Source organism: Ceratotherium simum, chromosome 14 (assembly GCF_057802395.1).
Source record: "Ceratotherium simum simum isolate JZ-2026a chromosome 14, ASM5780239v1, whole genome shotgun sequence".
In the NCBI taxonomy this organism is placed as follows: Eukaryota; Metazoa; Chordata; class Mammalia; order Perissodactyla; family Rhinocerotidae; genus Ceratotherium; species Ceratotherium simum.
Genome location: NC_141913.1, coordinates 22,721,340 through 22,745,390, shown reverse-complemented (window position 1 = coordinate 22,745,390; position 24,051 = coordinate 22,721,340). Strand labels below are relative to the sequence as shown.

Below are 24,051 nucleotides of genomic sequence, written 5' to 3'. Positions count from 1 at the left end.
TATGTGCACAAATTCAAATAAACTTTTTGTGTGTGTGAGGAAGATCAGCACTGAGCTAACATCTGATGCCAATCTTCCTGTTTTTGCTGAGGAAGATTGGCCCTGAGCTAACATCCATGCCCATACTTCTTCTACTTTATATGGGACGCCGCCACAGCATGGCTCTACAAGCCATGTGTTGGTGCACACCCAGGATCCGAACTGGCGAACCCCGGGCTGCTGCATCGGAGCGTGCGCACTTAACCGCTTGTGCCGCCGGCCTGGCCCCTCAAATAAACATTTTGATATTTGTTGACATATATCATTGCTTATTAAGATATTATCCCCTCCCAATTATGTATGATGTTTATATCTGAGGTTGTCCCTAATCTAACTGTAAGTTCTAAGTAGCCAAAAGTGGAAAAAATTAAGCCATGTTAATCTTTTTAGTGCTTCTATCTATAAACTTCATGATTCTTTAATGCAACTAAGTATTGTGGCCAAAGTCATCACATAATAGTGAAATTCACAGGTACCATGTATTAAAACAGGATGTCGTTTGTATGTGAAGACAACCTGCCTACAGTCATCCTTAAAGAAAATTATTTTGTTTTACTTTTACTTTTCCCTGGTGCCCTCCCCTGCCCCCTAGAATCTATGTGTTTGTAGAAAAGATGATTAGGGTGGTGTTAAAATGCGGATCACTGAAGAAATCAGTCATAACTGACTCACACAAGGATCTATAGCCTATGTATTACATGACCGAGTATTTTATTTGTGATAATGCCATTATCATTTTTATAAAATTAACTAGGAATGATTGTGCTACATTTTAAAATTTATTGGAATATTTAAGATACCTTGTCAGACTTACTGTGAGGACAAAATGATATAATATTTGTAAGCACAGGACCTATAATATTTTTTGGTCCTCAATAAATGCTAATTTTCCTTAAGAAGATGATGGAGAGTACTCGGGCCAAGGCAATCAGGGAAGGCTTTGTGGAATGTAGTAGTGGTGAAATGAACCTCCAAGGAAAGTAAAGATTTCAGAATTTGGATGTCAAGGGGGATAGGCCAGAGAGTAGTGGGTATTCCAGGGAGTAGCTATATATGAATGAAGATTTACAAGTTAGGGAATATAAACTGAAAGTAGTTAGTTTGGCCACAGTGTAAAACATACATAAAAGAAGTAAAGGGGAATAAACATTGAATTGTAAAGCTCTTCTGTGGAGAGCCTTGAATGCCAGGTGAAAGTTTGGTGTTTACTTGGTAGGTATTCAGTAACTTTGGATCTACTGTCAGAGAAGAGGCATAATCAGGACATGACTATATGAAGATTATTTTCATGTGTTATACAGATGAGTTTGATGAGCAGGGAAAATGCCTAGAGTCAGGGAGACTAATAGTTTCCTTTCAAATTGAGAAGAAAGGATTGAACTAAAGTTAGACTAACTAGATAATTTTACTTTATTGTATTCATCTGTTCTTTTAGAGTATAAATGGTCCTGAGAATGATCAGATTTTGAAAGCTTTATTTGGAATTAGAGAGTCATAACACAGGGAGAGGTTCTTAGATTAAATTTGCGTGTTTTTACTTCTTTAGTCACAGAATATTAAGACACACTGCAGTAATTTGTACCAGCCGATCTTTGAATGTACGAGCCACTGTCTGCAGAAGTAATTCTCTTGAAGATGAGGAGGGCAGAGGAGGCAATATGCTAGTCTTTGTGGATGTGGAAAATACCAATACTGTAAGTTGGTTTATAACTAAATTTTGTTTTTAATTATATTTGAAGTGTATCCTTTGTTTTTAGTAGTGGATTTTTTTTTCTTCACAAGACAGCATAAACTAGGTATTTAGGAATATTCATATAGAATGGAATATGAAAACATCTTTTTTTTCCTTTTTTTTTTTTGTGAGGGAGATCAGCCCTGAGCTAACATCCATGCCAATCCTCCTCTTTTTGCTGAGGAAGACTGGCCCTGAGCTAACATCCGTGCTGATCTTCCTCCACTTTATGTGGGACGCCGCCACAGCATGGTCTGACAAGCAGTGCGTTGGTGTGCACCCGGGATCCAAACCCGGGCCGCCAGCCATGGAGCGCGCGGACTTAACCGCTATGCCACGGGGCCGGCCCCTGAAAACATCTTAATTCTCCATTAGCTTTGTAATTTTATCCCTCAGTCCCTCTTCAAATAAAAGGATCTAGTGGCATAAATATGGTACATATTCATATGATATATAGCTCTATATTGCCAGTAATTCAACTCAAAGATCTCATAAAAGTCTTTCCAGTCTCAACATTGAGAATCTATTGAAGTAATTAAATTTATGAAGTTCAGTTAGGCTTTCACATTCAGTATTAACTTGATAACCCTTCACTTATACATTTCTGACATTATCATTTCCTTTATATAGAGCATTTCAAACATTTTGCCTCTCCTGTTTGTATGCTCTTAAATATCAAAGTGAGTATTCTTGAAGAAGTGATATCATGATTAAAATAGGATCTTAGCTTCAGATTTATTCAGTTCAGATACCTATTTGAAATGTTACTTATTAATTCTGTAATGTCTTTATCTTTTAGCTTCTTAAATTTGTAAAATCACTTCTTTTTAGGATATTTAGGGTCAGTGTGCTGATACTTTGGTGATCTTTAAAAAAAACCAATATTTGTAAGAGTAAGAAAATTTTAATAATTTCAAATTAGCTCTAATTCAGGAGAATAAAAAATTATGTACAATTTAAGTAACTTTATGTGCATTGGCTATATGTTGGAATTCTGTTTTTTGTTGTTCTTGGCCTTAATGAGAATGAATATCTCAGAGAGATCAGAAGAAATAAAAAGAAAATACTATAATTTTGATTAAAACTTGACATCAAATAATTTTTGATCTATTAAATACTACTAGTAACTCATTATGATAGATTATAATAACTGAATGCCTTGTCAGTATTTTAAAATTTGCCACGGAGTGCATTATATTTCTTGGATAATATGTTTTTTTTTTTTTTTTTTTTTAAAGATTTTATTTATTTATTTTTCCCCCCAAAGCCCCAGTAGATAGTTGTGTGTCACAGCTGCACATCCTTCTAGTTGCTGTATGTGGGACGCGGCCTCAGCATGGCCGGAGAAGCAGCGCGTCGGTGCGAGCCCGGGATCCGAACCCGGGTCGCCAGCAGTGGAGCGCGCTCACTTAACCACCAAGCCACGGGGCCGGCCCGGATAATATGTTGACTTCTCTGTTTTAAGAATGTTTAAAGAGAGATTTAGATAACTTAAACTTTCTGAGATGTATATTGTTGATTTATTTCAAAATAAAAATTTCATCTTATGTTAATCAGTATTGAGTTTAGTAACAATGTCTGAATATTGTTCGCATTAGAATATTCCAAGTTAGTGCTCCTAAATCCTGAATGACTCTTTTATTTCTTTTTGATAGAGTGAAGCAGGTGTTAAGGAATTCCATATAGTACAAGTATCAAGTAGTAGCAAACACTGGAAGTTACAGAAATCTGTAAATCTCTCTGAAAACAAAGGTTTGTGCCTTTTTTGCTCTTCATAATAAATTCTTATATCTTTATTGCTTGATTTTTTTTTTTCAGATTAGTACCAGAATATTGTAAGATTATTGGTGCCTTTCTTATTCTTTTAAGCATTAAATTGTGCTTTCATGGAGCCAGCCTGGTGGCTTAGCAGTTAAGTGCTCGTGCTCCGCTTCGGCGGCCTGGGATTCACAGGTTCGGATCCTGGGCGCAGACCGATGCACTGCTTGTCAAGCCATGTTGTGGTGGCGTTCCATATAAAGTAGAGGAAGATAGGCAGGATGTTAGCCTAGGACCAATCTTCCTCAGCAAAAAAAGAGAAGGATTGGCATCAGATGTTAGCTCAGGGCTAGTCTTCCTCACACACACAAAAAATAAAATGAATAAAATAAAATAAATTGTGCTTTCATTAGTTTACGTGACTGTACATCAAATTACCTATCTTAATCCATTCTTTCCCATCTTCGTATTCCACATCCTTCCTATTTGCATTTTCTTCTTTTTCTTTTTTTTATTCACTTGTAAAATCTATGCCTAAATATTGATCACTTTCAAAATTCCAAACAGTACAGAAACATACAGACTAGAATATGGAAGTTTCTCTTTGTTTCCTTTGCCATTTTGTTTCCTTTGGTTTTTCTGTGTATAACCATACCTGTATCGTGACTGGCTTTTCTGTATATTTCCACACCTGTATAACATTCAAACAAAAGAATGCACACTTGTGATGCATTTTGACAAATTATTTTTCAGAATATTTCTATCAGTTTATCATCCTGCCAGTAATATCAGAGTGCCTAGTGCTTGTAAGAGTGGAGTGAAGCTGGCAAAATGGTATTTGCTGTTTCTGGAAAGAATTGTACAATATATTTCAAAAGATATAAAAATATTTAAACCCTTGGCCTCACAGTAATCCTTATTTTTGGAATTTATGCAAAGGAATTAATTCAAAATATGGGAAAATCCATCTATTTAGAGGAATTTATTGCAAGATTATGTTTAATAGGGAAAAATTCAGTGTAGCTTTAATGTAAATTAAGCTACAACTCAGATTATTTTGTGGTCATTAAAATATAGTAGCATTTAAAAAGTGTCTGCAATTGTGGGAAAATGCATCATAGCAAACAAAGCGTGTGTGTATAATATTGACGTAATCAAACATATGAAAAAATACTGAAAGGAAATGAAGAAATGGTAGAGTAGTGGCCTTGTGGGCTCCCTGGCCCCCAAGTTCTGATCTTTCAGACTTTATCTGTAATTTCATATATATATGTGTGTGTTTCAAGAAAATTGAATTTTATCCTTTTTAAGAGCTGACTGAGATTTGCATCATTGAGATGAAAGCAAAGATGTTTTTTCATTAAAACATTATTTATAATTATGAATTATTTTCCAGTTTGACTGAGGAAATCTGAATAATGAATTAGATTTTACTATGTCATATGCTGAGAAAGATCTTTGAAATTTTCTCTTTTCTTCATAGATGCCAAACTTGCCAGTAGGGAGAAGGGAAAGTTTTGCTTCAAGGCAATACGATGTAAAGAAAAAGAAGGTAAATTCATTTTACTTTCACACTTTCTTAAATGGTCACTTTATATTTCATGCCAATGATATGATTAGTTTGTTTTCCCCTGTTTTTTAGTTGCCACACAGTCCTCAGAAAAATATACCTTTGCAGATATCATCTTTGGAAATGAACAGGTATGCAAATAAGCACAATAGCGTGTGATTATAAAGTCACAATTCTGGAATATCTGACTATTTTGGCAAAACTATTGCTTTGGTAATCCCCAGATTCTTTGGCGTGTGTACATGTCAACTTTGTTGGGTTTTGCGACTTGCCTTCATGCTCCAAAGCAAGCCAAAAATGGTATATGGACTATACCATTTTAATTAGTTATTTAAAATTAACTTTCTTTTGAGAGTATCCATGAAATAAGTATAATCTTTGGGATTAAAACAAGAAACAGGATTATATGAGGGAACTTAGGGAAAATGATCACAGTGGAACATACAGATGATAATCTTCTGGATTTTGGTATATCGTATGATTCTGAGACCCAAATAATAACCTCTTTTGTGGTTTTAAATGTATTATGTAAATGATACTCCCAACTTAATTATATATAAGAATCACCTAGAGCAGTGGTTTTCAAACTTTCAAAAATATGCATATTAGACACCTGGGGAGCTTGTTAAAATGCAGATTCTCAATCAGTAGGACTGAGTGGGACCTGAGATTCTAAATTGCTAAAGCTCCTAGGTGATGTTGAGGTTATCAGTCTTCAGACCCTATTTCTGACCTAGAGAATTTTGTAAAAACGAAGCTTTGCTTCTTCACCTCTAAAGCTCTGGTTTGCTAAGCCTTGAGTGGAGTTTGGGAATATGCATTTTCATCCAACCCTGCACGTAATTGAAGAGGTGATCTGGGGGCCTGCTTTGAAAAATACTGGACCAAGGATGTAAAATTCCATGTAGTTGTGTGCTGTTACTGGTATTATTTCTTCTTTGTGTTCTTCTTGATAATTTCCAAACATCTTTATACTTTTGTATTTCTCTTCTCATTTGCCTTCATCAGACCCACTGTTTGTGACTGTCTTTTGGCCATTTGACGAAGCAGCTATTAGAAATATCTCAGGGCACCAAAAGCCCAGTAATTCCAAAACAAGTTGACTTTTGGAGATAGTGTGCTTCCTGAATGGTTGAATTTAGCTTTCAAGACTTCAGTTATTTGTTTTATGTCTTTTTAATATTTAAAACCCCTATAAACATCATCAGGACGCTTAAATTATATTAAGCTTGTAATTTTTATTGTATTTGTTGTTAATTTTGTATAGGAGCACTGAAGAAGGCAGAAACAAAGACATTTTCCCTTTTGATGAATCTGGTTAAGTAAATAGAACTTATCAAGCATTACAGATTAATGAGAAAACTATGTGGACAATGGTTTACCAGAAAAACTTCACTTCTCAGGGGGAATATGTGTATATTTATTAATATTTAATAGTTAACGTGAAGCTTAACATCTACATAATGTAGCCTATAATGCAGGAAATCGTAAGTGTAGAGATTTTACTATGAAACACAGTATTCCATTAGTTAAGGGAAATCTTACAGTTCTGAGTCTGTTTAAAATTCTTTCCTCATGTTTTCTCCCTTTAAGTATAAAAGGCAAGTTAATAACTGATATTAGCTGATAAAGCTGAAACTCCTTTTGCATTCTCTTTCATTGGATGTTGAGAAATACTTAGATTATTTTAATAGTAAAAATAATAATACTTTTTTGTCAACAATTTATTTTTTATTCATTTTCTTAGAGATACTCATTTATTCTCTCTGGATACCTGAAAGGTCAAAAGCTGATGTCATGGCAGTGTAGATGAATGATTTTGAGCTTTAAGGTTAAAGATTCAGGGTAATTTGTACCAAATATTTTAGGTATTCAAGTCTTAGAGTGGCCTTCCTATATTCAACCAAATTGACAAAAAATTCTTGAATAAACCTTTTGGGTATATATAAGTTATATATATATAAATTTTGGCAGGGTATATTTAATTGAAAACATTTATGTAGACAAGTGATTTTCTTTTAACAGATAGTAAGTTCAGCAAGCCCATGTGCAGACTTCTTTTATCGAAGTTTATCCTCTGAATTGAAGACACCACAAGCCCAGCCATCTGGGCATACAGAAAAACAGTCAGCAGAGGATGCTGTGAGATTAATTCAGAAGTGCAGTGAGGTGGATTTGAATATTGTTGTATTATGGAAGGTATGTGTTATTAAATTATTTTTAGCAAGCCTACTTACAGATATTTGATTCTTAAGCTGAAGAACAAATGTAAGCTGCTGTTTACATTTTTTCTGCTTAAATTTTCCAGTTTCAATATTAAAATTGTTTTATAACCTTTTTAACAGTTCCATAATGACTTTTTTTTGTTTGTTTAATGAAAGAATTTGTTCAAATTAGATGCTTTTCTTCTGTGTTACTATTACTTCTAAGTGGTACTGAGAATTTTGTAGATGTGATAAACTCTATGAAAGCAGGTATTATTAAACTCTTTATGGACATTTTCAAACACTGCAAAAGGAAAAATTGCGCCATGAACCTCTAGGTACCTATTAACTTAGGCTCCAACAGCCACTAATTTGTTTCTATTCATATTTCATTTATTCCATTTGCCCCTCTTCTTTGTTTTATTTTTACCTTTCTTTATTTTTTGCTGTAGTATATTTTTAATAATGACATATTTCATCTGTAAATGCTTCTGTATGTACTTCTAGCAGAAGTTTATGTTATATTGTTTAACATAACCCCACAGTATTATTATCTCATCCAATCAAATTAACAATAGTTCTTTTTTTTTTTTTTTTTGTGAGGAAGATTAGCCCTGAGCTAACATCTGTTGCCAGTCCTCGTCTTTTTTTTCACTGAGGAAGATTGGCCCTGGGCTGACAGCCATGCCCATCTTCCTCTACTTTATATGTGGGACGCCTGCCACAGCATGGCTTGATAAACATTGTGTAGGTCCACGCCCAGGATCTGAACCTGCAAACCCAGGCTGCCGAAATGTAGCATGTGAACTTAGCCACTACACCACAGGGCCGGCCCCCACACAACAGTAATTCTTAATAATTATCTAATTGTTGGTCTCTGTTCAGCTTTTCCAGACTATTTGAAAATATTTTAATTTTTTTTTTTATAGTCAGATCCAAATAAGATCCACACATGGCAGACCAGAATGAGATTGTTTAATCTTCCCCAACGTTGACTGCACTATAATACAGAGGAGACTTATTTTTCACAGTACACCCTTTTATATTTTATGCATGTATCATTTATTTTTTTAAAAAATGATTCTACAGTGGAATTTAGAATCTTGTCCAAGGATGTTCAGCTGAACTATGTGAAAAGGTTTGATTTTGTGTTATCTTATGTAAGAGCTAACATAGAGACATGCCCATAGTAGAGGATCAGTACATATATTTGAAATTGATTCAGATGTTCTAGAGTGTTCTTTTACTAAACCATATATTTTTTTAATAAATTTTTTTGAAACCAAGCTGGCTTTGCCTGAGTTCCAATAAAACTACTTAAGCTGACACTTTTGTTGGTTCTGGAAGGTGTTTAATATTAAAAAGATCAGTTACACATTATTGGCTTGAAATCAAATGTTCTTGAAGCTTAGAATTAAGAGGATCCTATTTTCAGACTCAGCAGCATTGCTCCTTATATTAAGCTTGGTAGTGGCTAATATCTATGATAAGTTTATCATTTACTCACTTGAGAAAGTGACTGGTAGATTTTCTTTAGTGAGGGCTCTAGAAAATGCAAAAAGAACCCATTGAATGAAAGAAAACTTGAAAAGTAATTTATGTTGTCAAGTGGGATGCACAGGAAGCATAGGAATCTAATAAAATATGATTCCAGAGAAAACTAAGAGCTAACATTCACAAAAACTAACATTTTGGTGAAAAAATAGTTGAAAAAGGAGCATAGTACAACTCCTAACCAATCTTAACCAAAAATAAAGGTTTGTTGTAAAAAGTTAAGCATATATGCAGGGAGGAGAATGATTATAAAATTATGTATGGCTATGGCTTTTACTCAATCCCTTGAGACCATTGGAAAAGACCTATGACATGTCTCACGACCTTATCTGTCGACTATCATCCTCTCTTGATTAAAAGGTCACCCCATCAGGTGTTTAACTCCTGCATTTCTGGGTGGTGAGTGGGTCCTGGGCTGTCCTATGTCTTAGTGCAGCACTACTCCAAGTGTGATCTGTGAATGACAAACTGTCACTAGTCATGATACGTATAGAAATTGAAAATAAACATTTAGAAACTTTGATAACATTTTGACTGAGTAATTTTGTGTTTGTTGAATCTAATAGTAAAATAATTTGGCTTGTCAAAAAAAAGTTTAAGCCTTTGTATTTGCATGATGTGACAATAATAGTATATGAGATCCATTTACAGATTATATTTTCTTCAGGATGGAAGCAGTTCAAGAGGGAGAACAGTTATATGCTGGAATAAGTGTTTTGATACAGATGAAATCAATTCACTATATAGGAAGAAAAAAGTTTTTTTTTTAAAAGCATATGGGCCCGGCCCCATGGCTGAGTGGTTCAAGTTCTGCGAGCTCCACTTCGGCGGCCCGGGGTTCACGGGTTCGGATCCTGGGCGTGGACCTACTCCACTCACCTGCCATGCTGTGGTTCTGTCCCACATACAAAAAAATAGAGGAGGATTGGCACAGATGTTAGCTCAGTGCTAATCTTCCTGAAGCGAAAAAAAAAAGGAGGATTGGCAACGGATTGGCAAATCTTCCTCAGCAAGGGAAAAAAAAAGCATATGTACTTATATTTAAGATCTTCAAGGACATGACATTTCCACTTATAGGATTTATGATTGTACTCACTGATTTTGCTCTACTATATGATAAATCCTGGGGCATTTCAGAAGCAAGAATATAAGAAAAAAGCCTTTTCCTGTATATTGGCAGTCCAATAAAGGAACAAGCTTGTATTATGGTACTGTTCTTTTGGACTAGTTTCTTAAGAGCTCTAGAGAAAACTGGAAAAGATTTCAAGATGTGTCTCTGAAATATTCAGGCCAACTGTGTTATATTGAGGCAAAACAGATTTTGGCAGATACTTTGAATGAACAAATAAAAAGTAGAAGTGCTGACACACCCATGAGTGCTAATGATTTATAGATATTAGCCATAATATTTATACTTTCCATCAGATACTGCATTGGTTACTTTTGAGGTTACTGCCAAGCAGGGTAACATTTTTGTGCTTTGTATTTCTTAGGCATACGTGGTGGAAGACAGTAAGCAGCTTATTTTGGAAGGTCAGCATCATGTTATTCTTCGCACTGTAGGAAAAGAAGCCTTTTCATATCCTCAGAAACAGGTAATGACAGAGTTTGCTTTGGGGCTTCCCTGTGAGCTGTGGGGTTTTTTGTTTGGTTGGTTTTCGTGTTTTTGAAGGGGTCTGGTTTGTGCAGGCTTTTATATTGGGATTTGAGTCGGGGGTTGGTGGCAGAAGACTGATTAAAATTAGAAATGAACATAAATTGATTTTAAAATTCATTAGCACCTTAAAAGAGTATTAAGATACATTTGTGATCTTGGGGTTTCCCAGAATACATTCTATATTGAATCTAAAATTCATAGTTACAAAGAGAATTGATTTGCTTGAGAGGAAGGGAACCGTACGCTCTATATTTTCTTATTGTAATAGACCCACACCATAGCAGAACTCCAGGGGGCATATCATAAAATGTAAAGGATGGCCTCTGGAGTTGTGCAGCACCTGGTAATACTGTTTTAATATGTTTTCTTATTTTTCCTAAAATACTATTTAATCTTACCAAAAAGTTCTCATAGTGTATATGAGCAAAATTTAAGCATATTTAGTCCAGTAATTTAGTGATCTTGTATTGTGTTTAAAATAATGGATCCTGATTTTCAAGCTTTTCTCCCCATTATTTTTGACAACTTTTACTTTGAAATAATTTTCAACCTTACAGAAAAGCTGCAAGAATAGTATAAAGGACTCTCTTATACCTCTCACTCAGGTTCACCAGTGATTAACATTTTACCTTATTTGCCGTATCATTCTTTCTCTATTTACGTCAATAGTGATTTTTTTCTTAATCATTCTCAAGTAATTACTCCCAAGTAAATTGCAGACATTCCTGCCCTCTACCCCTGAATACTTCATTTAGTATTCCTAAGAATAAAGACAATCTCTTAAATAATCACAAAAACCATTATTAAATTCAGGAATTTTAACATTGATACAATACTCTTACATGCAGTCCATATTCAAGTATCATCAAAGGTCTGTATTATATCCTCACAACTGTGTTTTTTCCTATCCAAGATCCAGTCCAGGATCATGCATTGCATTTACTTGTCATGTTTCTTTAGTTTCCTTTAATCTGGAATAGTTTCTGAGTCTTTATTTGTTGATTATGACACTGACATTTTAAAGATAATGGACCAGTTATTTTAATGTAAAATAATGCCTCTTTGGAGTTTTCTCGTGTTTCCTCATGATTAAATTAAGATTATACATTTTTGGCAGAAATACTACGTAAGTGATGTTATGTCCTTGCCAGTGTATTACATCAGAAGGCACATGATGATACTTTGTCCCATCATCAATGATGGGTTATTTGGTTAAGGTGGTGTCTGCCATGTTTCTCCATAGTAGAGTTACTATTTTTCTTTTTATAATAATAAGTAATTTGTGGAGAGATAATTGGAAACTATGTAAATGTCTGATTTCTCAATATTAGGTCCAAAGTTTTAGCATCCATTGGTGATTCTATAACTTGAATAAATTTTTACTTTGATGGTTACTAATGGTAATTTTTTGTTAGGTTTAATGAAAATATCAAACTTAACCCCAAATCTGTTTCTTATTTTAAGAAAATCATTTTTCTCCCTTTAATACAAAAATTCCAAGTTTTAGTTGTAAATGTCATAAACTTTTAATCATTTGAAACATATCAAACAATGGCAAGATTAGCATTTAGGAAATGAAACAAAGTAATTTCTATAAAATTTACTCTTGTTACATTCCCATTCTACATAGTGTGTATGGCATATCATTTTTATTTCTCTGTCTTCACCTTTGAAATATTTTATGTTCTCTTTATATGATTAACTGAGCTTGGGAGATAGGGCAGTTTAATCATACTGTAAATAATATATTTGGAGCCCAAAGACTTTCAAATTGATGACCTAGTGCAAATTACTTGCATAATTGGATGAACTTACCTTACTATTCACTTATAAAACAAGGATAATAGTACTTCACAAGATAATAGTACTTCACAGTTTTTCCACCTCTCTTGTGGTAGAACTGGCATAAGATAAATCAAATCCTTATTGTGAAGCTACTGTACAAGTTGTCCAGCACTGATGGTGAAAATACTTGTTGCTACTCTTAAGCAGAGAGAGAGGGAATCTCTTCTAAATATTCTCTCAGTAAATTAGCTTCAGATTTTTGATATCCTTTTATGGCCATCGTCCACGTTTTTTCCTCCTGATAGATGGTATATAGAAATTTGTTCAGTATAATTTAAAAGTCTCAAACAATAGCTTGTTTTCTATATTCTATAATTAGAATATACAGTCTTGCATCGCTTAATGACAGGGATACGTTCTGAGAAATGCGTCTTTAGGTGACTTTGTCATTGTGCAAACATCAGGAGTATACTTACACAAACCTAGATGGTATAGCCTACTACATACCTCGGCTACGTGGTACTAATCTTATGGGACCACCATCATATATGAGGTCTGTCATTGGCTGAAACATCGTTATGTGGCGCATGACTATATTAAACATTACACATTTTTTGAACTTTTTATTAAGTGTAACATAAATACAGAATAGTGAATAGTTCATTGAGTTTTACAAATTGAAAAACACTCCAATATAACCAGGACCCAGATCAAGAAATAGAACATAATAAGCACCCCAGAAGTTCTCTTCCAGTCACAAGTCTTCCTTCCTCCAGGGTAAACCTCTAGTCACTTTTCTCTGATTTATAAGTCAAAAGCTAAAAATTTGGTTTTTGCTTTTGCAGCTATATAAATCAAGAGTCAACAAACTTTTTCTGAGAAAAGCCAGGTAGTAAATGTTTTAGGCTTTGCTGGCCAGAAGGTCTATGTCATAATTACTCATCTCTGTTGTTGGAGTCCAAAAGCACCCATAGACAGTATGTAAACAAGTGGATGTGGCTGTGTTTCAGTAAAACTTTCTTTGCAAAAACAGGAAGCAGGCTGGATTTGGCCCATGGGCTGTAGTTTGCCAGTTCTTGGTATAGATCAGAATCCAATGAGGCTAGCAGGAAATTAAAAACCAAAATTTTCCTGGAAGGTGAAGGAAAATGGAGAAAAGATAACCATGAAAGAAAATAATAATAGTAGAAATGGGACATTATTCTTTATTTTTATTTAGATGATAATGATACTTATTGAACTGTTTACAGTGTGCCTGACACTAAGCTATATTAAGACTTTTATGGGCATGTTAACCTTCAGTTAATATAGTTGAAGCACTGTAATCTATAAAACTCAGCAATCTAATTTCAAAATGAAGTTTTAAGGCAATTTTAGTTCTTCACCTATTAAAACAGATGCTCTACAATTGAATGTCTGTAGCCTAAGTACTAAGCAGTTTTACCAGGTGAGAACCACAACAACTTTTGGAATTATTGTTAAGAACCCCTTTTACAAAAGAAGAAAGTAAGTCTTCAATTAAGTGTTAAACAACTTATGCAAGATCACAGAGCTAATATGTAAAGTTGCTGGAATTCAAGTCCAACCTCAGCACATAATAAATAGGGAATGCATAAATGATTCCAGATCCTAGTTTCTTTATCCTAGATTATATTGCATATGATTCCAACTGTTAGTTTAAAATAAGAGCAGAAAACGTATTGTTCATGCTTTACTTTATCTCTATTGGTTTTAACTTCTTTTGTTTGTATATGCTATACTTTATTTTAGCAAGGCAATGTTTTTATTGTCATATATTTTTTCTTTTCTTTTCTTAGGAGCCACCAGAAATGGAACTATTAAAATTTTTCAGGCCGGAAAACACTACAGTTTCCTCAAGACCATCAGTAGAGCAGCTTTCTAATCTCATTAAAACAAGTTTTCACTATCCAGAATCATTTAATCATCCATTTCATCAAAAAAGGTTTGAGGTTTATTTTTGTTAAAATTTTTCTGCAGAACAGACACACATGTGTGGGCACAGGCACACACACACACATACAGACTTATGTATTTATTTATTTTGACAATGGCATTAACCCATATATTGAAGAAGAAATTTAGAATAATACTGAGTCTATAGAAATTGCTCTTAAGTAATTTACCCTTTACTACGATTACTATGTGTTGCTGCTGTGGTCCAAGAGAGGGATATTGCCTCAGCCACCTCAGTTGCTAAAAATTTCCTTATGATGAGCGGGTTTATCATTGTCACAAACAAGGAAAAAATATTGTATCATTTTGTTTTTGTTTTAGATGTAGAAATTAAACCTAAGCCATGACTGCAACATAGACTCATCAAACAGTTCAAATTTAGACAGCGTCATTTACTTAAGATTTACTAAGTGCTAAACTTCCTGGGAAATGATGTATTTATAATTTTGGTAAATAGCTTGATTATATAAACGTATGGTTCTGAAAGTAAAATGTCTTAAATCAGATGACACTTCAAACAGTTGCTGGTTGCAAATATAAGAAAAGATGGAGAGAAGTCTATTAGAGCTAGTCTGTAAGTGATAATTGAAGGTATAAATTTTGGTTAAGGCATCCTGAATAGAGGTGGGGGCAGGGTGGGATAGAACAAAAAGAGAATGATGACCTGCAATACAGTGGTGTCTGAGAGATGAGCTGTGGAAGAAGGAGTCCATAAAGAAGACTGGTTGAGAAGTAGCAATCAAAGAATTAGGAAGAAGAGACCAGTGAGGAGAAAATGGTATCTCAAAGGTTGAGTGAGAACGGTTTAAGGAGAGGGAGATGGTTAGCAGTTTAAAATGCTGCAGAAAGGTCAAATAGTAAATGGACCAAAAAGTCATTCATTGGATCTGACAATAAAGAGGCTGTCTGTGATTTTGAGAAGAATGTTACTACATAGTGGAGGTGGAAGCATAACATAGTAGGTCGAAGAAAGGGAAGCAAGTAAGTAAGGATACTAGGGTAGATCACCGTTTCAGCAAGCTGGGCTGTGAATGAGGATCAGGGAATATCCTTTTGATATTATTTTCTTAGTAGGTAAGATATGGATATGTTTATGATCTTGAAGGAAATGATGAGATAAAGGGAGAGGAACAGAATCCTTAATGGATGGAAAGATACATACACCAAAGAATGACAGGATTAGCTTTGAACTGAAGAAGGGACCTCCTTACTATTGAAACAGGGAGAGAAGAAAGTAGGGAGAAATTTTAACAAGTTTACATGTTAAAGTGGAGTGCCTCCATTTTCGGGAGTTTTATAGGAGCTAACCTATGGCTCATCCAAGTAATCTAGGAGGTAAGAGAATAAAGGGTAGAGAATTTTTTAAAAGTGAAACTTGAGGGTAACTACTGAGAGGAGTGAGAAGAAGCTGGCTAAGAACACAGAAAGAGTGCTGGGCAAAATTAAGACCTTCACAGAGACTTAGCATCAGAAATATTTAAAAAATAACTTAAAATGGAGCTAACCATTTTTAAACTCTTCCATTGTGAAATATAACACAAAATGCCCAAAAACAAAAATGTATGGCCACAGTGATTTTTTTCACAAAGCTAATACCCAAATAATCACCTCTATTCAAGAAATAGAATATTGCTAGCATCTCAGAAGCCCCCTATTTACTCCCCCCCAGTCACTATCCTGTCTAACCCCAATATTGGTGGTCACCTCTGTGCCTCTCTTTATAATTTTTCCAACTAAGTATACATCTCTGTATTTTGATTTTCATGTGTTTTTTTGAACTTTTTTATATAGGTGAAATTATAAGGAGTATATTCTTATGTCCAACTTCTTTCATTTAATATTATGTTAGTAATCATCAACCATTTCATGAAGCTGTAGAATTAATTTCCATTGTCATAGGAATATGTTTGAACACACCAGAATTATTTTATCTACTCTACTGTGGTTGGACTTTTTGATTACTTTCATATTTGAACTATTCTGAATTCTACTGTGAATATTCTTGTATATATCTCCTGGTGCATGTGTTTGCCTTTTTTTTTTTTTTTTTTTTGGCATATTTATCTAGGAATTTTTCCGAAGTAGTTTTGCCAATTTGTGCATCCCACTAGCAGTATATGGGAGTTCCCTGTGCTCTATACCTTCACCAACACTTCATGTTTTCAGATTTTTTTTAGCCATTTAAGTTAATTTTAAAATGCTTTTGTTCTTAATTCTTTGCCTAGGTCTTAATGTTGCTTAGTACTCATTCTGTGTGCCTTTGACTGATATCAGGATGCACAGGGGCATCACTTGGGGAAATTGAAGAAATGCAAATACTTTAGTCCTACTCCCAGAGATTTTGATTTGATTGGCCAGGGTTGGAGGGGGAGGACGGCAGGAGAGGTGGTGCCATGGACATCCAGAGTTCCTAAAGTTCTCCAGGTGATTCTAATGTGCAGCCAAAGTTGAGAGGAAAAAAATTTGTTTTATCCCTACTGAACCTGTCTTGACTTCACATACTTTACGGACAGTTTTGATTCCATGGTGCTTCATTTTAACTCACAGTTCTACTTTGTCTCTGTTTATCAGACCTGTCCTGCTTCGTGTACTTCTTGAATATCTTAGATTCCATGGTGCTTCTTTTTAACCTTAGGGGTTAAAATGTTGGCTCTACTTTAGAGGCTAGGATATTTAGGAGTTCTCCACATGATTCTCTTGGGGTTAAAAAGCATCACAGAACCTAGGCAGTTCAGGGACGTATGTGAAGCAGGACAGGTTTGATCAAACTAAAGTTGAGCAGTGGGTTAAAATAAAGCATCACAGAATCAAAACTGTGCGTGGAAGTATGTGAAAACAAGCAGGTTAGATAAGGATAAAATGTGGCAGTTTTTTCCAACTGTGGCTGCACGTTGTGATCATCTGGGAAATTTTTGAAAATTGCTCAGGCTGATGCTCAGGCCAATTAAATCAGAATCTCTGGGAGTAGGACCCAAGCATCTCTATTTTTTAAATGTCCTCAGATGTGCATGTGAGGACTAGAGTGCATCTGTATCAGTCCTTGTTGCCACAATAATGCTTCATGACAAACCACTCCAGAATTCAGTAGCTTACAAGGCATTTAATCCCACGCTCATGGATCTGTAGGTCACCTACGATTTGGCTAAAGCTCTGCTTCAGGCCGTGGGTTGGTTGGGTTCATGTCTGTACCACATACAGTTTGGGCTCAGTCCAAATGGGCAACAGCTACTTGGGATATGTTCTCTCAAGGCCTGTCTCTGGAGTACGAAAAGTGAGCCTTATTGCAGTAGTACATTTAAAGGTTTGTTTGCATTGAAGATATTAATATTCCCTTGGCCAAATAGCTTCATCCTCACAGTCAACAAGGATGATCCATAACCCAGCAATAGGAAGGTGAAGGGAGTGAATAACTGCTAAACAATAATTACAATGACCACAGTAACCAAGATTGAGAATCACTGAAATAGAGGGTCGAGTGATTGGGCATCCTTGTGAAACTAAAGAACAGAAGCTTAATTGAATGAAAGAGCTGGAGACATGGGAGATAGTGGTCAGAGAATGGAGTGACTTGAGTATTATTACAGAGGCAGTTATTTTAGGTAACTAAAAACAATTGACAGTATGATCCCAGAAGTTAGATGGCTGAGTTTTGAATAGTACTGGTGGTTATGGAGGGGACAGGTCAAGGATTTGAGGGAGGTGTTTCATGAATCGTCTGCCTAGACAGTGAAGTTGTTCAAAATGATGAGAAGACTCGGGAAGAAAGGAAGAAAGCAAACTCATGCTGAAGCTTTTAATAAATGAAGCTGATAGATGATGTGGAAGAGAAGCCTAGTGTTTCTCATCTAGCTGGTATGCCTCTGCTTGACAGATGTGTTAGATGAATGGGGGGGTGAGAGGTGAAGCAGATGTTTCCCTTAATCTTTACTTCAGATATTTCAAAATGCCCATCCCTTCCCTCTCCCTCAAAGAATCTCTGCTGTACTGAGTTATTGTCACTGGTTTTTAGTTTGTCCGTGTGGGGACAGAAAAAAAGATTAAAAACTTTGAAGTAGTTTATGACAAAAATGGGTGTTTTTACAGAAGAGATAAGAGGAACAAATCATCAAGAAGTGGCACTGAGAACTATATTAATGGTACATTCTGCCCCGAGATGTGGAAGATGTGGGAAGAAAAACAGCATCTGTTGTTGAGAGGGCTCTAGAGGAGGCTGTGTACTCAGCCAAATTTCAGTTAAAGTAAGATGTAGAGGGCCGGCCCCGTGGCTTAGCGGTTAAGTGCGCGCGCTCCGCTACTGGTGGCCCAGGTTTAGATCCCGGCTGCGCACCGACGCACCGCTTCTCCAGCCATGCTGAGGCCGCATCCCACATGCAGCAACTAGAAGGATGTGCAACTATGACATACAACTATCTACTGGGGCTTTGGGGAAAAAACAAAAGGAGGAGGATTGGCAATAGATGTTAGCTCAGGGCCAGTCCTCCTCAGCAAAAAGAGGAGCATTAGCACCGATGTTAGCTCAGGGCTGATCTTCCTCACAAAAAAAAAAAAAAGTAAGATGTAGAAACATAAAAAGAGATTGAGGATCTAGAGGAGTGTTCTTAATGTAATGTGGAAATGAATGGGACAGTAGGAGGTTTGGTCATGGCAGTGGAACACAGAGCAGTAGAAGAATGAGAATATGAGAAAGAATATGTGACCAGAGATGACAAACATGTGAAACAGATGGGGTTTAGCTGCCATAGCTTTTCTTTGTTTTTTTTTTTTTTGTGAGGAAGATCAGCCCTGAGCTAACATCTATGCCAATCCTCCTCTTTTTGCTGAGGAAGACCGTCTCTGAGCTAACATCTATTGCCAATCTTCCTCCTTTTTTTCCCTTCTTCTCCCCAAAGCCCCAGTAGATAGTTATATGTCATAGCTGCATATCCTTCTAGTTGCTGTATGTGGGACGCAGCCTCAGCATGGCCGGACAAGCAGTGCGTCGGTGCACACCTGGGATCCGAACCCGGGCCGCCAGTAGTGGAGCGCACACACTTAACCGCTAAGCCACGTGGCCGGCCCCCTGCCATAGCTTTTCAAAGTAAGAAGTCATATTGGATAATGTTTATGGGGCTTTTGAACATGTGCTGGGTGTTACTCTCAGCTCTTAGCATATTTGACTTTACCTAATCACTACAACAAACCTGAGAGGTGGGTACAGTTATTGTTCCTTGTTTACCGTTGAGAAGACTTGGTACAGAGTTGTTAAGCTGATATTTGAACTCTAGCAATCTGACTGTAGAACCTATGCCTTTAATAATGCCAAATTTTGGTCATGAGGGAAGAGTTGTCAGCAGTTTGGTCTCTAGGCATTGTTCGTGGCTCATCAGATTAGCATTTTGGAAAGACTATTGTATAAAGCAATGGTTTTCAAAATGTGGTCCCAGACCAGAAGCATCAGCATCATCTGGGAACTTGTTAGAAATACACATTCTTGGGCCACACCCCAGATGTACTGAAACAGAACCTCTGGGAGTGGGGCCCAGCAGTCTTTTTAAACAAGCCCTCCGGGTGATTCTGGTGCATGCTCAAGTGTGAGAAACACAGATCAGATCTGAGAAACACCCAGTATAAGGAATGGATTGCATCAGGGCGCAAATTCAGAGGCTATTTTAGTAAAACCAAGAGACATGATGACTTGAACTTATAAGGAAAATGAAGATTGAGTGAAGTAACCAGGTTCCAGCGATGTATGGGAGCAAGAATTGACAGGAGTTGGTGAAGAATAACAGAATTGGGAATGGGGGCTAGTGAGGCAGTAGCCCCCATTCCCAATTAAAAAACACTTAGTATGATGCCTAAGGTTTGCTAGGGTAGATGGGGGTGCCATTCACTGAAACAATGAGTGGAAGAAGAGAAGGAATGAAGATCATGAGTTTGGTTTGGGGCTAGGAAACATTCAGATGTTCACATTTCTTCTTTTACTAGAAGCATTTAGATAAGGTATGGAGAATTGGACATTTGAGGATCAAATGGGAACAGAATAGCAGAAGTTCCTGAGGTTTTGCTTTGGGTTACAAATTACGCAGTTGGAATTTAACTTAATGAGGTGCTTCAGACTGGAAACCTGCTCAGTAGTCTTTGTTGCCCTCCTTTCCTTGTGAGAACTAAGTGGGGAGGTAAGGGCTTTACACCGGCACAAGCTAAGGTTTTGTTTTTGAAATTATCTTAGTTTTTGTGTAGGGAAATCTGTTATTTGCAGTACTGTTTAGAAAGTATTTCTCAGTAAGAGTATATAAAATTTCTGAAAGCATAAAATATATTATCTGAGCAGAATTTTAAAGTTATTTTGTGTGAGCTTATTAGGTTATTATTTTTCTTTTTTTTTACTCTCTCTTTGTTCTTTGTGGTTTATAGAGCAAAATATAAATAATAGTGTGTAACGAGGCTTCATTTGTGCATAGGTTATGTTCATTTATTATGTTCTTGATTTGAAATATGCACCAGTCTGTTCCTATGTCCTCTTCTGTCATTGCCTGTCCTTTCTCCTATGCTTTAGTAATTTATTAATTATAAAGTGATATCAGAAACTAGGTTACCTGAGCAAATGTGTCCACTCGAAAGGGCTTTCCTCATAACTTGTTGTATGGAAATAATTCTCACATTCTCCAAAACATGATGGCTTTTATGCAGATTTGATAGAAAAGCAAATGTCAATCTAGGCCAAGTTCTCAAAATTAAACAGTTTTCAAGAGACATACAGAGAACAGGATTAGTTGTTAAAAATGTCACGATTTTTCTCTATTGATCTTTCTTAGTTGAGATTATTTACTTTTGTTTCATTTTTTGAAGTAACCACCTGGAAACACTTCAGTTATTTTTTAAGATTAGCTATAATAAATGGAAATAAAATGGCTTTGTGGATGTATATGTTCTAGTATTCAGGCATTGTATTAATATGTTTTACTTCTTATTTACACAAATAATTTTGTCTTGAGTGATTTTGGAACTCAGTTTTTTCCTTACTCAAATCTAATTGTTTTTATTTTATTGTATTTTAATTTTATTTAATTTTAATTTAATTTTAATTTAATTTTATTTTATATTTTTTTGTGTGAGGAGGACCAGCCCTGAGCTAACATCCAATGCCAATCCTCCTCTTTTTTGCTGAGGAAGACTGGCCCTGGGCTAACATCCGTGCCCATCTTCCTCTACTTTATATGGGATGCCGCCACAGCATGGCTTAACAAGGGCTGTGTCGGTGTGCACTGAGGATCTGAACCGGCAAAACCCGGGCCGCCACAGTGGAGTGCGCACACTTAGCTACTTGTGCCACCGGGCCGGCCCCTAGAATTTAATTGTTTTTAAAGAGCTTATGTACTGTTAGGTATTCTTAAGTGTTATTTTCAAGAATTTTTTTTTTAATACACAGCTAATCTTTTTTATTTTTCTTCCATAGCCTTTGTCTAGTACCAGTCACTCTTTTACTTTCCAATTGTTCTAAGGCTGATGTCGATGTAATAGTTGATCTTCGGCATAAAACAACAAGGTAAAGATTTATTTAGTGCAAGATTATGTCATAGTTTAAGATTGATTTGAGAGCAATTAATATTTTGAAATTATGCAAATAATTACCAAACATGGATAGAGGAAGTTTACTTAGGCATGCCTGATTTTTTGTTTGGTATTATAGAACTATTATAGAAGAGTTACGAAGGATTGTCTTAGCATTACAATAGTGACAAAATGGAAAGCAGTTTCCAAATTATTTTGTTAGGAGACAAAAAGTTTTATGCAAGTTTGTTGGGTGATAAAGAACTCTAAAATTGAAAATCAGCAAGTTTGTGATAGAAGTATTTTTTTTTAGGTTTTTTTCCTGATTATAAAATAATACTTTACAAAAATATTGCAGGTCCCTACTCCTATATCTGATACTGCAAAAGCCAGATGCTTTTTGGAATTCAGAAATTTGGGGGATTTTTAGAAAAGTAATGTGAAGCATATACTGATTATTATTGTATAACACCTCGAACAGAATCTGGGGCAGCTCTCTGAAATCCATGCACATTCTGTTTGATATATGTATCATAAGTTAACTAACTAATGCCTTACTGGTAGGTACTGGGTTGCTTTCCATTTCTCAATATTATAAACAGTTTCAATGTTATAAGCATCCTTGTATCCCCAACTATATTTATGTATGGGTAACCAAGTGGTTAAAAGCTCAGATTTGAAATCAGTTTCCATCATTTACTAGCTGCTGTTGTGAGCATTAAAGGAGATAATTTACTCACAGCATTGTGCCTAGAACATAGTAACTGTTAATAAATGTTAGCTGTTATAGCAATAGTAATAAAAGCTATTGCCATTATTGTTATTATTAATAAACAGTGGGTTTGATAAAATAATTTCTAGAAATAGAATTGATAGGTTAAAGGGATGTGTTATTAAGGGACCTTGGGAAAAAAATTATGAAGAAAAAACCCTCCAACTTACCATTTTCCTTCTCCCTTAGTCCGGAAGCATTGGAAGTCCATGGATCATTTACGTGGCTTGGACAAACACAATATAAACTTCAGCTTAAAAGCCAGGAGATTCACAGTTTGCAGCTGAAAGCATGCTTTGTCCATGCAGGTGTTTATAACCTTGGAACTCCTAGGGTATTTGCCAAGTTATCGGACCAAGTTACAGTATTTGAAGCAAGTCAGCAGAACTCCATGCCTGCCCTGATCATCATCAATAATGTGTGACAACTTGCACATTTGTACTGAAATCCACAAGAATCAGTTTTATTTTACTGAATGAGTTTTACAGCAGTATTTGAAATACCTAACTTGTTATGGAGGTTGGTGTCGGATCACTGCAAAATATTTTTGACTTGTCAATTTGTTGATGATGCAAAGCATGTTGGACTGAGAATACTTATATTCTTTTTTTGTATTTCTTTAAACCCTGGTAATAATTTACATGTCATAATACAGAATTTCAGCATATCCACGCACCTTATTAAGCCCCATCTTAAAAACCAATGTCTAAGTCTGCTGTTACAACTTATTGATGGTATATGAAAGTTAGGAGATAATTTGAGGAAGGAAAGGCCTTATAGGCAATACTCCTGTTAAGCCATTAGTCTATAAATTCCAGCTTTACTGTGAAGTTCTCTGGAGTGTTAAATACAAATTTTTCTGTCTTGCTTCACACAGTTCTCTGAAATCAGTTTTGAACTTCGGTTATAGAGTCTTCGTACTTCAGTATCTGATGTCCCATGACTCATACATAACTGTAAAAAGAAAAAAATTTTTTTCTGATGCTTTGAATATAGTTTTGAAAGGAGTTTGACCTTTTTTCCCCTTCATTCATCTCAACATAGAATGCACTATTTCACAATATGAGATTTTTGTCATTTAAATTATCATATTCTTTATTATGTAACTTTAACAATTGAGTTGATCCATTTAAAATATAAATCTACTCAAGTTAATTAAAAATAAGCTTTTCAAAAATGTATTATATTTATAACAAATGTACTGTAAATAGAATAAAGACATGCTATTCACTGTACAGCTTTATTGGATGCCTTTCTTTAAATTTTGAGGACTTAATATAGTCTTTATTTAAAATGAATGCTAATCATATTATTATAGCAGGTACTAGATTAATTTCCTGAGAAAGCTTCATCATCTTTGTTTCGCAAAGTGAAGTACAGTCTTTGTCCTGCAGCCGTTGGTGGCCTTGTTATACATGAGCAAGTGAATTTTACCTTTAAATGTGCCATGTCTGATGCCCAGTTACAAATTTGGAT

General features: G+C 35.5%; 1 protein-coding gene across 4 annotated transcripts in view; it reads left to right on the top strand.

Moving 5' to 3' along the window:
- Positions 1-23,810, top strand: part of TRAPPC8 (trafficking protein particle complex subunit 8) — an 87,648-nt gene extending 63,838 nt beyond the window's left edge. For all 4 annotated transcript variants that reach the window (XM_087439108.1, XM_014781314.2, XM_087439107.1 and 1 more), the window contains exons 21-29: positions 1,586-1,733; positions 3,427-3,523; positions 5,013-5,081; positions 5,172-5,230; positions 7,125-7,298; positions 10,351-10,452; positions 14,117-14,262; positions 21,709-21,798; positions 22,765-23,810. In XM_087439108.1, the coding sequence (XP_087295234.1) occupies positions 1,586-1,733; positions 3,427-3,523; positions 5,013-5,081; positions 5,172-5,230; positions 7,125-7,298; positions 10,351-10,452; positions 14,117-14,262; positions 21,709-21,798; positions 22,765-22,999 (1,120 nt within the window). In that variant the 3' untranslated portion in view covers positions 23,000-23,810. The remainder of the gene's footprint in view (positions 1-1,585; positions 1,734-3,426; positions 3,524-5,012; positions 5,082-5,171; positions 5,231-7,124; positions 7,299-10,350; positions 10,453-14,116; positions 14,263-21,708; positions 21,799-22,764) is intronic.
- The last annotated feature ends 241 nt before the right edge of the window (positions 23,811-24,051 follow it).